Source organism: Nicotiana sylvestris, chromosome 2 (assembly GCF_000393655.2).
Source record: "Nicotiana sylvestris chromosome 2, ASM39365v2, whole genome shotgun sequence".
NCBI classification, from domain to species: Eukaryota; Viridiplantae; Streptophyta; class Magnoliopsida; order Solanales; family Solanaceae; genus Nicotiana; species Nicotiana sylvestris.
The window spans coordinates 211,814,367-211,828,705 of NC_091058.1; the positions used below are offsets into that span (position 1 = coordinate 211,814,367).

The 14,339-nt window shown below is 36.5% G+C and overlaps 2 protein-coding genes across 2 annotated transcripts; one reads left to right on the forward strand and one right to left on the reverse strand.

Annotated features, from left to right (window-relative positions):
- Positions 1 to 665: 665 nt before the first annotated feature.
- On the forward strand, positions 666 to 7,580 carry LOC104230486 (multiple organellar RNA editing factor 2, chloroplastic-like). The gene is made up of 4 exons (XM_009783311.2): positions 666 to 1,081; positions 5,723 to 5,820; positions 5,917 to 5,982; positions 7,044 to 7,580. Exons 1-4 carry the CDS (start codon positions 714 to 716, stop codon positions 7,184 to 7,186), a joined length of 675 nt encoding a protein of 224 aa, XP_009781613.1. The 5' UTR covers positions 666 to 713; the 3' UTR covers positions 7,187 to 7,580.
- On the reverse strand, positions 7,306 to 13,835 carry LOC104230487 (protein NPGR2-like). The gene is made up of 6 exons (XM_009783312.2): positions 13,703 to 13,835; positions 12,540 to 12,800; positions 11,916 to 12,168; positions 9,998 to 11,211; positions 8,283 to 8,436; positions 7,306 to 8,130 (listed from the first exon to the last, which is right to left on the reverse strand). Exons 2-6 carry the CDS (start codon positions 12,777 to 12,779, stop codon positions 7,820 to 7,822), a joined length of 2,172 nt encoding a protein of 723 aa, XP_009781614.1. The 5' UTR covers positions 12,780 to 12,800; positions 13,703 to 13,835; the 3' UTR covers positions 7,306 to 7,819.
- Between the last annotated feature and the right edge of the window lie 504 nt (positions 13,836 to 14,339).

A 14,339-nucleotide genomic window follows, 5' to 3' on the forward strand; every position in this document is an offset into this window, starting at 1 on the left:
TGGTCGACTCTTCCCTTGACTCTATTTATTTGCAGTTAGCAGGCCGTCCAAATTTAGACCAATACAAGCATTATAATAATGGCATTAATATAAATCGTTTATTTTTTTCTTCCTTTTTTTGGTTTTATTTTTAACTCACCAATACAAGCATTATTTTTGTTTGATACAAGCATTAGTGAGTGATTCCATAGTTGAAACTCACGACAAGTATCATAATTTAAGTCGTCGTATCACAACCATTTTCTTAACTCATAATTAAGTTAATGACTTGAATATACAGATCACCAAATTCAAAGAACTATTTTGGTTATTTGAACATATATTTTAATTTATATAGTAGAATTTGACGCGATAAAAGTTTAAGAAAGATTAATAACATAAAGGGCAATAGTAGATATAATTTGTACAGTACAAAGCAACATTTTGGATGTATTTGATACGAAGAAAAATATTTTTCTCAATTTATTTTTATAGCAATCAAACAAAACATAGCATTCTTTGCTTATATAAACCAATTGAAGTAATTTCTAAATTTTTAAAAATTGTTGAATAATGAGATAAAAGCTCATTTGAAAAGTATTTTCTTTAGTTTAACTTCATTATTATTATTATTTATTATTATTATTATTATTATTATTATTATTATTATTATTATTATTATTATCTTAAAACCCACTATAAACCCTCCCCTTATCCTCTGTCTCCCACCAACAATGGCCGGCACGACAGCCATTCCCTTTCCGTCGACCTCCGTATCTCTTGCCGGCGGCGTACTTTTCTTCACAATACCGAAACTACGACCATCAAATCTCGTCGGTCGTCCGACCTCCATCCAGGTCGGGGCGCCAAAGTCATGTCGGGTCAACAATATAACATGCAAAGCTAACCGGTCTGCATACTCGCCGTTGAACTCCGGGTCGAATTACTCCGGCGACCGCTCGCCTACTGAAATGGCTCCGCTTTTTCCCGGATGTGATTATGAGCACTGGCTTATAGTTATGGATAAACCTGGAGGTGAAGGTGCTACTAAACAGCAAATGATTGATTGTTATATACAAACTTTGGCTAAAGTTGTTGGAAGGTAATTTTTGCTACTTGTTCTAAATTTATAGCTGAATATTTTACAGCCGAATCACATTAAGTCCAATTACAAAAATATAGGCAAAGATTGGAGAAGAAAAGTTTGTGATTACTTGAAAAGATTTTGTGTAGAAAATATGAAAAGCTTGCACCCAAGGGTGTGACCTAGTGGTCAATGAAGTGGGTGAGAACCATGAGGTCTCAGGCAAGTCATATTCAGGATTTCAATTCTATGAGTTCAGCTTTTAAGATTTTTAGCATTAAAATTATTATATTTTTAAAGCTATGGGTTCAAATCTACTATTTGTTGCAATTTTAATAAATTTTACACATAAATTTATACTCCGCGTCGAAAGTTATGGGTTCAGTTGCACCTGTTACTTATATGCTACACACGCCTCTGATCTCAAGTTTAAATCCCAACGGATGCACACTAGTTGATTTCTTCCCATCTATCCAAGCCTTGGTGCATAGAATTACCTGGTACCTGTTGCTGGTGGGAGGTGGCAGATATCCCGTGGAATTAGTCGAGTTGCGCGCAAGCTGGCCCGGACACCACGACTATCAAAAAAATATGAAAAGCTTTTGACTACTTGTAGTATTATATAGGCAAATATGAAAAGATTTTGGAGAATGGTTGGAAAAGAAGAAAACTTTCTTCTACTAAAGTAATGTCAGGATTTTCAAGAAGTTGAAATCCAAATACAAAACTACTTGTAGTAGTGTATAGGCAAAGAATGGAAGTATACACCATTTCATTTACAAGACACCTTTTTTCTTATGAAGTTACAAGACACCTTTCAAAAAAAAGAAGTAATATTGTTAGAACTTTATGAAGAAGAAAACTAAAGATTTGAGTCTTTAATACCCAAAATTTCATGCTATTTTAGAAAATTATACCACACAAGTTGGATAATTTGTGAAATTATAAATTCACCACATGTTGGATGTTTATCTCGAGAGTAGAATTTGCATCATTAGTACTGAAGCAAGCAAAGAAGGGATTTTCTTTTAATAATTCCATTGATTACTCAAAGTGTGAGCTCAATTTTGTGATAATCAAGCCACTCTAGCTCGAGCATATTAAATGTATATAAGGTGAAGTCAAACTAAGTCTTTTACAAGAGAGAGAGGGAGGGAGGGAGAGAGAGAAAGAGAGTTAATTAAAGATGCAATCATTTCGCTCGCAGTTGCGACCTCTTATAAGGAAGTTGGTAAAAACAACTATGAGTTTGGTTGAGTCAAAATTCCTTAATTAGGCCTACATTTTCTTTTATAAATTCCAATGATTTCACAAAGTGTGAGCTCAATTTTCCTTATCAAAAAAAAAAAGTGTGAGCTCAATTTTGTGATAATCAAGATCAAGCCACTCTAGCTCGAGCATATTAAATGTATATAATGTGAAGTCAAACTAAGTCTTTTACGAGAGGGAGGGAGGGAGAGAGAGAAAGAGAGTTAATTAAAGACGCAATCATTTCGCTCGCAGTTGTGAAGTAGTTTGACTAATAATTAGAAAACCTCTTATAAGGAAGTTGGTGAAAACAACTTTGAGTTTGGTTGAGTCAAAATTCCTTAATTAGGCCTACATTTTCTTTTAGAAATTCCATTGATTTCACAAAGTGTGAGCTCAATTTTCCTTATAAAAAAAAAAAAGTGTGAGCTCAATTTTGTGATAATCAAGCCACTCTAGCTCGAGCATATTAAATGTATATAAGGTGAAGTCAAACTAAGTCTTTTACAAGAGAGAGAGGGAGGGAGGGAGAGAGAGAAAGAGAGTTAATTAAAGATGCAATCATTTCGCTCGCAGTTGCGACCTCTTATAAGGAAGTTGGTAAAAACAACTATGAGTTTGGTTGAGTCAAAATTCCTTAATTAGGCCTACATTTTCTTTTATAAATTCCATTGATTTCACAAAGTGTGAGCTCAATTTTCCTTATCAAAAAAAAAAAAGCGTGAGCTCAAGTGATAATCAAGATCAAGCCACTCTAGCTCGAGCATATTAAATGTATATAATGTGAAGTCAAACTAAGTCTTTTACGAGAGGGAGGGAGGGAGAGAGAGAAAGAGAGTTAATTAAAGATGCAATCATTTCGCTCGCAGTTGTGAAGTAGTTTGACTAATAATTAGAAAACCTCTTATAAAGAAGTTGGTGAAAACAACTTTGAGTTTGGTTGAGTCAAAATTCCTTAATTAGGCCTACATTTTCTTTTAGAAATTCCATTGATTTCACAAAGTGTGAGCTCAATTTTCCTTATAAAAAAAGAAGAAGTGTGAGCTCAATTTTGTGATAATCAAGCCACTCTAGCTCGAGCATATTAAATGTATATAAGGTGAAGTCAAACTAAGTCTTTTACAAGAGAGGGAGGGAGGGAGGGAGAGAGAGAAAGAGAGTTAATTAAAGATGCAATCATTTCGCTCGCAGTTGCGACCTCTTATAAGGAAGTTGGTAAAAACAACTATGAGTTTGGTTGAGTCAAAATTCCTTAATTAGGCCTACATTTTCTTTTAGAAATTCCATTGGTTTCACAAAGTGTGAGCTCAATTTTCCTTATCAAAAAAAAAAGTGTGAGCTCAATTTTGTGATAATCAAGCCACTCTAGCTCGAGCATATTAAATGTATATAATGTGAAGTCAAACTAAGTCTTTTACGAGAGAGAGGGAGGGATGTTGGGAGGGAGAGTTAATTAAAGATGCAATCATTTAGCTGGCAGTTGCGAAGTAGTTTGACTAATAATTAGAAAACCTCTTATAAGGAAGTTGGTGAAAACAACTTTGAGTTTTGGTTGTGTCAAAATTCCTTAATTAGGCCTACATTTTCTTTTAGAAATTCCATTGATTTCACAAAGTGTGAGCTCAATTTTCCTTATAAAAAAAAAAAAGTGTGAGCTCAATTTTGTGATAATCAAGCCACTCTAGCTCGAGCATATAAAATGTATATAATGTGAAGTCAAGCTAATAGCATGTTTGGCCAAGCTTCTAAAATCAACTTATTTTGGAAAATTTCTCATTATGCGAGAGAGTCATTTTAAGATGCAATCATTTTTCTCACAGTTGCAAATTCAAAAAGTTGTTTGACTAATAATTAAAAAACCTCTTATAAGGAACTTGGTGAAAACAACTTCGAGTTTGAATCTTTGATTAAGCTAAATACCTTAATTAGGTCCACCAAAATGGCAACCCTACCCGCCACTATGAAATGAGTAGTTTTTGGTTCAAAGAGTAACAAGTTACTAATTAGTGGGTGTTTCAGTACTTAAGCATGAGACATATGCATTAGTTGTCACATATAAGAGGTTTTAGTTCTAATACTCATAATGAGGTTCAATTCAAGGAACAAGTGCCTCAATTTTGATAAAGACACTGGAAGAACTTCACCTATATGACATAGAAATTTCCGCTTTGATTGAGGTTGAGCTGCTCTCGTAAATGTTCATGAATGTTGTATAGCCCATAGCCATGATAAAAATGCTAAGCGTGTTTGAGTGGACAGCAGGATGAAATGTTTATGTGTATAGTGTCACCAAATTTATCAAAAGGAACAACATGTTCAAAACTATTTTACTAATGAGATTTCGATTTCGTCTTGTGACATTACACTAAGGTAATGTTCAAATCAAAAGATACATTACTCTATGCATAAACATAACTTGATCTTTAAATCTTAATTCATATTTAAACAAGTGGGGGATTGTTAGAATTTGCTTATATAAAGAAAGGTGTCGTTTAAAAAAAGTTTGTACCATTTCATTCTTTGCCTTCAACTTCTTGAAAATCCTAACGTTAATTTTGTAGAAGAGAGTTTTCTTCTTTCACAACCTTTCTCCAAAAACTCTCTTTCTTCTCCAATCTTTCTGCACAAAGGATCAACCTGTGAGTTTTTGTTTTCCTAATAGAATTTCTGCACTATTTGCTTAGTGTAGAAATTCAAAGGTTTGTCATATCCACTAAAGCTATTTACATTAATCCCATAGCAATCTCGGGAAGGAGAGAGAGCAAATACTGCTTTTAATAAAGCGTTTCAAGCCTAAGTCTTTAGTGTTCTTCGTCATATTTTTCCAGCAAGGGCAAGATCACATCTGGTCTATTGCAGGCGGTCGTGCTTACATTTCTATAAGAGATTATTTTCACACAGAGGAAAGTGGATGCATTACACATGCATTGCATTATTTATATATATGGTTGACAGTTTTTTAATAGTTGTTTTGTTATATTTTGTTAAAGGATGTATAGAGGGCAGGGTCGGGATGCCCACCGCGTTTAGCTCGAGCTGTATATTTCAATTTTTTTAAGAATGTGTTGTTATTAAGTTCACTCTTACGCCTACAGATAAATAGGCCCCTACAGTTTTGGTCTCGTAGTAAGAGTGCATCACGTAATGTGTGGGCTAGGCAAACAAAGACTTGGTATTTAAGGGAGAAGGGTAAAGGGGCAGACCCATTATCCATTGAGTTTCAAACCCTGCACCATTGACCCTAGGGGATTTGTCTGTTGTAAATACGATAATGGTACTTCACTTGCTGGCTTAAACTGTTGGATTGGCTTTGTAGTATTTCTTTTAGCCATGCTTTTTTAGATTGAAAGTAGTTTTGTAGACATTTCAAATGCTAAATTACCAGCTTTTGTTCTGAACTATGATAACTAGTGAAGAAGAGGCCAAGAAGAAGATATACAATGTTTCATGCGAAAGATACTTTGGTTTTGGATGTGAGATTGATGAAGAGACATCGAATAAGCTCGAAGGTTAGTGTTTGGATCAATTTATTGATTCCGTAAGTGAGTAATCAATGCTAGTCACAAACTCTCAATGTATCTCAGTGTGCTTTGAAATCTTTACAGGTTTGCCTGGTGTTCTCTTTGTCCTACCAGATTCATATGTCGATCCAGAGAACAAGGATTATGGAGGTACATCTTTTCCCGATGCTGATCTACCTGTGTTAAGAAGCAAAACATGAACTTTTTCTTTATAATTTGTGTCTGGTCTTTCTACCACAGTGGTAACTGGTAACACCTGCTTGGCTAGACGTGCCCTTTGCCCTGTTTGCTATCTTTGAAACCTACCCGTGACTGAGTTACTGTTGAGCACAGTTATTTGACATTGTTTTAAGCTATTCCGATGGTTCACACTGTCTCCAAGCTCTCTTGGAAATCGTCGATTACTATTAGGCTGCTCACCGATGTACTGTGTTTTTGCAATTAAAAATGAGCTCAGAAGGGTCAGATTTGATCCCCAGCGAGGAGAATAGATCCCTCAGCATTTGAGTAGTTATTAATTGTTTGGCCACACATGTACTCCCCTCGAGAGGCATCGTGGTGATGAACCTTTATAGGATAGAACTATTTTGGTCGTTAGTGTTTTATAGTGGTAATAGGAAAGAAATTTGAACCACTTTGATCTGGTTGGCTTATCCACATCCTGCATGTGTTGCACGCATAGACTTCTTTAGCCTGTTTTTTCTTCGATCTTCTCTTTGATTACAATCTACTGTCAAGCGTCAATGACATCTTCATTGACCTTAGCATATAAAATTCTTGCGTCTCATTTCTTTGTTTTTCTTCATTTTCCGTTTTGGATTGTGCTAAATTATTGATCTATGAGTAAAAATGCTGAAAAGAAACAAGCTTCTTTTGGTATTATATTAGCAATCACTATTGCCTGTCTCTATCTCCTCGTCACATCTTTGAGTTTAGAAGATCCTTTTGTCTATGATTAATCGATCAATCAACCATGCCTCAATCCTGTTGTCTGTGCTAGGAAGTAAATATCCCGCTGCTTCTTATATTTTATGCTCAAAACATTTGTAGTACCTTTGGTTGTTTCCCTGAGTATTTAGGCCTATGGCCCGGCAATGAAGAGTACCAGACATGGTTTATGGCAAATTGAAACAAGGACTTTGAAAATAGTAATAATATGTTATGAGGTTTGCATCCCTAACATTTTTTTTTTCTAATTTGATGATTGTCAGCTGAGCTATTTGTGAATGGAGAGATAGTTCAAAGGTCACCTGAAAGACAAAGGAGAGTGGAGCCAGTGCCCCAGAGAGCTCAAGACAGACCCAGATATAATGACCGAACACGTTATGTGAGGCGCCGTGAAAACATGCGGTGAAGATTGACCTCTGTGTGATAGTACAACAACTACTACTGTTGCGCCTCAATCCCAAGCAAGTTGGGGCTCTGTGTGATAGTAGTCCAGCTCTTTTATCCTCGTTGGGGAAAAAAAGATGATATCATGAAAAGAGAATGTATTAGTACCCCTGAAATTTTTTAGCTACAACTAATAGCCAGATAATACAACCAGTGTATTTGTTAAGTTAGGTCTTACAATATACATTTTACACAACATGGATACAAGGACGAGGTCAACTGATTCCTTAACAGAGCAATTGCAAGATGTTGTCTGGACAACTTTGTTAATGTATCATAAACTTGTGAGTTTCAGAACCACCTGTACATCCAAAGGCAAGAAAGTTTTGTGGAATAGCATGTTCTATAGGAAGTAAGAGCCTACCATTTCGAACTCTATACTCCTCTCTTATCAGACAAAGAATAAACATGCTCTTTTGACAAAAAATCTCTCCATTATGAATCATTTGGAAGCACCCCGACTTAAGCTTCAAAATCGCTAAATCTTTCCCTCGTGTCATTGAACTACAAGATCTTAGCTCCAGTAGATGAATATGATCGTTGCAGCAAGGTTGCGACTTGAACAATCTGTTAAAAAGTATGTACAAAAGGGTAGTCATCTGAACGGTTCAATCGGCTCAGTCTCTTGCAGAAGTATAGCTGCTTGAAAGCACTCAGCTGCTTCCATTGCCTCACCTTCCTCTTTGTAAAGCAGGCCAAGATTATGCCATGCAGAAGCACTCGTCCGATCAAGTCGTAGTGCTTCCATCAAAAAACTTCTAACAATCCCAGGAGAATGGTCACCTATCTGCCTAAGTACCACCGCCGTTGATATTAGACTTGGAATGTGGCATGGATCAATAGCTAGAGCTTTCGTGTAATCTCTTAGTGCAGCTTTATAAAGGCCCTTCGACTGCTGAAGCAAACCTGCATAATATATTTCATCATCAATAACCTTTTTGCTTGCTTTCTCACGAATATAAGACCAATAAAAATGTAACATCTGAGATACATGAAAATGATTTAGCATAGTAAGCACTAAGCAATGCATGAGGAGATAATGAGTGAAATATATCTACCAGAAATATACAATCGAGAAGCGGAATAGAAACTAATGGCCTCAGATTTGGAAAGACAGATCTCTGCATCTTGCCACTGAGATGATTTAATGTAGATGGAAGCAAGATCATGCCACATTTCCAGCTCCATAGTTCTATTGCGGTTTCCTTCCTCCTATTAAATAAATGAACATTAAACATATAACTTCTTCCTTTCAACAAAAAAATCATAATAATAATAATAATTTCCTGAGGGGTTGGAAAGGGGCAGCAAGCAAGACAACAGAAAGGGATTCGTAAGAAAGAAGGTAGTTGAGTCAAAGCTGCAAGCCTTGGTTGCACATTAAAAGAGCCAAAAAAAGATGAAGATGAAAGCAGAGGATTAAGATCTGCTTAATTAAAAAATAAAACTCATGTTTGACCGGGCACGGAGTTTAAGAAAGAACAGAAAATTTTGAAACTTGTGGTCTAAAACAATCCATATATATTTGTGTGGCTATAAATCATCTCATTACGGGTAAAATGGGAAGTTTGGCTTTTCAGGTAGCATGGTCTCTTCTCTTATCAATCAATGTCGCAAATCTTATCGTCAATGAATGAGTTAATAAATTCTATAGAACTTCATGACGGTGGATGAAATAACTTGCAAGCCAGAGCTAATAACTCGAATGTTCAAGTTAATGTACCAACTTCAATGAAACTTCATAGTATAATTTTTTTACCTTGAAATAAAACTCTATTCTAGGGAAAGAATCTACGCCACTTAAGATAATTTCTCCTACTACCAGCTCTCTAAGAAACTAAAGACTTACTTTTAATCCTTCCATAATCATGAAATATTGTCAGCGACACCTGGAGAATATAGCCAAAATATATAAAAATGCCTCCTACATGTAAAAGCCCAAAAAAACTTATAAAGCCAACCTATCCCCACCTTCCTCCCCCAACCCCCCAAAAGCGAACATTTTATTTGTACCATACTGAAAATGTAGACAGTTAGGCAATTCATAACAATGACAATGAACAGACTTCTCTGGCTTCAACAGAGAAGAAAGGTCATACTTCAGAAACTCCCACCAACACACACAGAGAATCAAAATGTTTGCAAGAACAAAATTATTTCAATGTAGACTTTAATCTTGAATTCATCTCAAGGAAACATGTTTTTTTCTTTTCGATAACCAAATTCCAGAGAGCTAGAGGCACACGGTTCGAGGCTAGGTGGACAATGCCCCCCCCCCCCCCCCCCCACACACACACATACCAGGCTTTTGTCTACAACAGGATTCGAAACCATGATTTGGCGCTAACCCACACATCTCAAGGAAACATGTTCTTGGAAGCTATAAGGCATGTATATATGTTCAGCTACAGCTCCGTTCTCTAGATCAAATCCATTGCATATATCCAAATCTTCCCCTCAAAGAGGGAGCCTTCTACACGCATTTAATCATTTAGGCTTTATCAACTATATGGGACTATTAATCTCTGCATTAAGGTTAACTCTATAGCTTTTCGCCTTTTCCATAGCCATATTTTTTTTTGTATTAACCGACACCATCCTGGACACATTTCTAGCTTGACAGCTGCCTCATCAACGAATGCTCCATAAGAAGCAGCTCAAATTCTACTCAGTTAGTCTCACATAGACTGTATAGTTATTTCATTTGCAACCAACATAGAGGATGATGAAGCTTTCTAGAAAATAGTCCACCTCATAAGGGCAATCAACTTACCTTGAGATTTTCCGCCAATCCAAAGCTTTTTCTCTGGACCTGAAGAACAGCAAGAAGCTGACGATATGTTTCTATTGCACTTTTCACTTGGCCTTGTGCAATTTGGAGCTTAGCTTTGGTTCTCAACAGTTCTCCCTGATCCCACTTTCCGCTCTGATCTAGAGCTGCATCAATGATAGTTTCGGCTTCCGGAAACTGCTTCTGAGCTGATAACACCCGAGCTAACAGCATCCACCCTTTCAGAGTAGACCCATCTTCCAATTTAAGCAAGCACTTAGCATAATGGAGTGCCATATCCAACTTCCTTTGCTCGGCATTTTCTACACAAAGATGGTAAATGACGTTGGAGTCATTCATCGTTGTCAGTTCTCCAGCGGATTCCAAGGATTGAAGTGCCTCTGATTGCATCTTAACCCTCTCAGAATCTTTCAAAACCGCTCTAGACTGTGTTGAAAGGGAAAGACCTAAGACATAGTTTGCAACACCAATCAGCCGATCACATCTTCCTTGCATTCTTTCGATAGCTCGGCGAGCAAAATTTATGCCATCTCCTGCATACTCTAAGCTTTCAGCACAGATTCTTGAAGCCAGCAATAAACCTGGAACACAAGTGGGATCCTCGGAACTACTCAATAGTTTCCGCAACAAGTTCAAGGCGGTAAAGTTATCTCCTCCTCCGTAATAACAGAGAGCTAAGATAAGATACCGTTCACGTTGATCTATATTCCTAGGAAGCAATTCTTCTACTTGGTTAGCCAGAGCCGTTAGGCCATCTGAGATAGATAATGCATATGAGAGATGGTCAAGAATCGAAGGATCCCACTCTATACTTTGTAGAGTAACCTTCCTCAATAAAATCATTAAGAGAAGAATGGCCTCTTCAATATTAGTTCTGGGAACAAATGAACTGTCCATTTGGAATCTGAGACTAGGGGGGATGTATTCACTTCCACTATATAGAAGAAAAATGGAAAACTCTTTTTGAATCTTTGCATTAGTTTGGACATCAAGATTCCACCGATGAAGAAGAGCTCGGCGGTATGATATAATTGCTTCCCGTGGTGAATCTGCGAGTATCCATAATTGGGGAAGCAGCTCAACAGCGTTGCTGAGAGTTTCCTGTAATTTACAGTCAGCACCAAAGTTTTCAGGCAAGCCTTCTGGTAATGAAGATTCAACAATGTCCAGAATAACAGTGCACGATTGAGCAGCTTCTGCAAAAATATTTGGGGAATGCATCAGATAAAGATAAAACCCGCAGTTTCTAGGCTTTCAGGTTCACATAATTCCTTATCATGTTGTGTGCACAATCACATGTAGACATGGCAGAATAAAAATGTACAAAAGCTGCCTCAGGAGGCAGATAGAGATGTGCGCATGTAGGGTATCTCAGAAGCAAGGAAAAGCTTTTCTCATACTACCCCAAAAGTGAAAAATCTAACTAAAAAGCCAAATTATGAAATTTACCAGGTCATCTCGAAAATTAACACTCGTGATTTAAAAGAAAAAGTAAGACCAAACAATGAACTTAACAAGCACTAGCAATCAACAAAAACAGAAAATAATTTGCATTGTTCGATGGAAGGCCCAGAGGATGGATACAGTACTGCAAGAGAGGTAGTGCAAATTTTAACAGAGTTGAACATAACTCGTACACATAAAAAAGTTTGCAAATACACCTGATGAATAACATTAACACACTAATTTCAGCATACTGACCAAAGTTGTCGTAACTGAAAATGACTGTCAAATTGAAACACCTAAACAAAGATATTATAACAACTACTATGCAACAATGGCAAGCTTGTTGGGGTCGGCTATATGAATTGTCATAATTCATTTCGCTCTATTTGGACATATGTAAGAAAATATATTGATTACGAAAAATGAACTGAAAGACTACTACGTATAGTCTAACCTTTACACCTCCCAAGAACCTGCAACGATTTTGCTTTAAGAAAGACTGCTTCCAGGAGCAAACTCACAGCATGTATTGACATTGGTGATTTATCATACTTCTGTGAACGTCTCTTTTTAGTTCGAGCTCTTATGGCAAGGGTGACTTTGATTTTAGTAGTCACTGAGGCAATATCTATTCCTTCAAACACATGTAGAGCAGCCTCTATATTTCCCTTTTGGTACTCATATCTTCCAAGCAATGCCCTCGCTTCCTAGAAAGTAGATAATAGTTTAACTGTCACATATGGATAATTCCAACACAGTCAAACCTCTCTATAGCGACATTTTAAACTATAGTAGATAATAGTATAAATGTCCGGACAAAGTAGATCATTTGTCCGGACATTTTTTGGCTGCTACAGCGAAATGTTGATATAAAGAGAACTATGTTCCAAAGGAAACTTGGTTAGAGTAAAATGTTGTTATAGAGGATGACTGTTATAAAGTGGTCTGACTGTACATGCCAATCAAAACGTGAAATAATTTAGGATGAGATGCTACACTAAAGGCAAACTTAACATGGCAATATTGTAGGGAGAGAGAGAGAGACAGAGAGATACGGGCAAACTTTTGTGATTGGTACCTCATAATTCAAAGCACCACTCTCGCGCAAAGATGATTCAGCTTCTTCAATATCACCAATATCTGGCTTTTGTTCAGCTTCTCTGGCTCTTGATGAACGGAGACGTGTTGTGTAATCCTTAGTCGCGAGGGATTCATCCCTGTCATCTATCTGTAATTGTTCCCCCGAGCAGAAGCACTTCATTATCTTCCTCAACTTCAAACTTCTGCGAGCCTTCCCCGGATTATTATCATTCTTCATATAACGAGCCCTCTCAGAATGCTTTAACAATCAGCAACACCAACAACAATGAATTTAACTCGTTTGCCCAAAAAATACAAAAACTTACAGTTCTCTTGAATTGTGACATTTCATATGATTCATAATCATGGATAATCAATCTAAAAGGATACCAAAATTCATATCAAGAACATCATTGTTTACAAAACTCCACATGTTTACTAGTAGATTTTAGCCAAGTGTCGAAATTTCTTTCGAAACCCAGAACTACTCCGAAACAACGCAACTTCATAAGCCCACCCCCCAACCCCCCACCCCACCCCCCAAAAGAAAAGGAAAAAAGGGAGCTTTAGGCCAAAAATAGTAACGCTTCAACCCGCAATGACACACAATTCTATATTAGCTCTATATACAAGAGCCCCTACTCATACTCTTTCCCTGTCCCTTAATGCTCTAAAAAACAATGAAATTAAAGTTCCACTTTAAATTACAAAAAAGGAAAAGAAAACATAGCTTTTCAACATCCATATTAACTAGCTGAGTTTGGGCCCAGTTCAGATATTACCACCATCATTTAAGTAATTTTTTCCTACCTAAGTCTTGATGAACAAAGTTACTTGTTAATTGTATCAGTGGGAAGTAGTAGCTATCCGGTGGAATAATCGAAGTGCGCGCAAGCTGACTCAACCATACAGTTATCATAAAAAAATTACCACCATCATATTAAGAAAACAGAATTCCAAACAACACAGTAATGATGATGGTTAAAGGAACTCATAACTAAAAGGATTAAAGTAGAACCAACTATTAAGCAATAATTAGAAGCTTAAAATAAAGGATGAGCAAATTCAGGACCCGTCAATTTATACCAAGTTACCAACTAACAATTGACAAATAGAGAGAGAGAGAGAGAGAGAGAGAGGGGGGGGGTTAAAGAATCATACTTTTCATTGTTTGTAGAATAACAGAACAAAGCCCTGCCCATCTTTTTCTATTTGCAAATCAAAATTCCAATAACAAAACCCCTCCTTTTATCTTCTCTCTTTTTTTTTTTTCCAATTATTTTGTAAATTCACAGAAGTCTCTGAATCGAATTGTGATCAACGAAAATTTCAACAAAACATCAAACCAAACACTTTTTTTCAATTTTCTCTCGCTTTCTTCTCTTTTAATAAAGTTCTCAACTTTGTAAAAATTCACAGTCTTTAAAAATCCAATGATTTGCGTCTGTGTTAAAAGGCTTAAAAATGGGTTTTTGAATCAAAATCAGAATCCCCCCCAAAAAAGAACTTGAAAATATTCTTGCCTTTTTGGGCAAATTTCTCTGCTTTATATATAATTGTGATTTGGGATTTTTACGGGATTATTTTGAATGGGTTTTTGCGTGGAATCAAAACAAGAGAACTGGAAAAACGATGGTGGAAATGAAAGCGTGAACGAGAAGATTCGTTATATTATACTGAGGAAAGATATGGGGGGATAAAATAGAATAAAGTAAAAAGTAGTGGTGGGATTTGGAAAAGAAGAGTTGTTAGTGGGCCAAAATGGAATTTAATAAACTTTCTCTAAGGCCAAGCTTCT

What these genes read in the sequence shown, in the direction of transcription:
- LOC104230486 (XM_009783311.2), top strand. Translation starts at nt 714, where the DNA reads ATGGCCGGCACGACAGCCATTCCCTTTCCGTCGACCTCCGTATCTCTT. An exon ending in TTGGCTAAAGTTGTTGGAAG is followed by an intron (nt 1,082 to 5,722) that starts GTAATTTTTGCT and finishes TATGATAACTAG; the next exon opens with TGAAGAAGAGGCCAAGAAGA. An exon ending in GACATCGAATAAGCTCGAAG is followed by an intron (nt 5,821 to 5,916) that starts GTTAGTGTTTGG and finishes AAATCTTTACAG; the next exon opens with GTTTGCCTGGTGTTCTCTTT.
- LOC104230487 (XM_009783312.2), bottom strand. Translation starts at nt 12,779, where the DNA reads ATGAAGAATGATAATAATCCGGGGAAGGCTCGCAGAAGTTTGAAGTTG. An exon ending in GGTTCTTGGGAGGTGTAAAG is followed by an intron (nt 11,212 to 11,915) that starts GTTAGACTATAC and finishes ATATTTTTGCAG; the next exon opens with AAGCTGCTCAATCGTGCACT. An exon ending in TTCTCGATTGTATATTTCTG is followed by an intron (nt 8,131 to 8,282) that starts GTAGATATATTT and finishes TATATTATGCAG; the next exon opens with GTTTGCTTCAGCAGTCGAAG.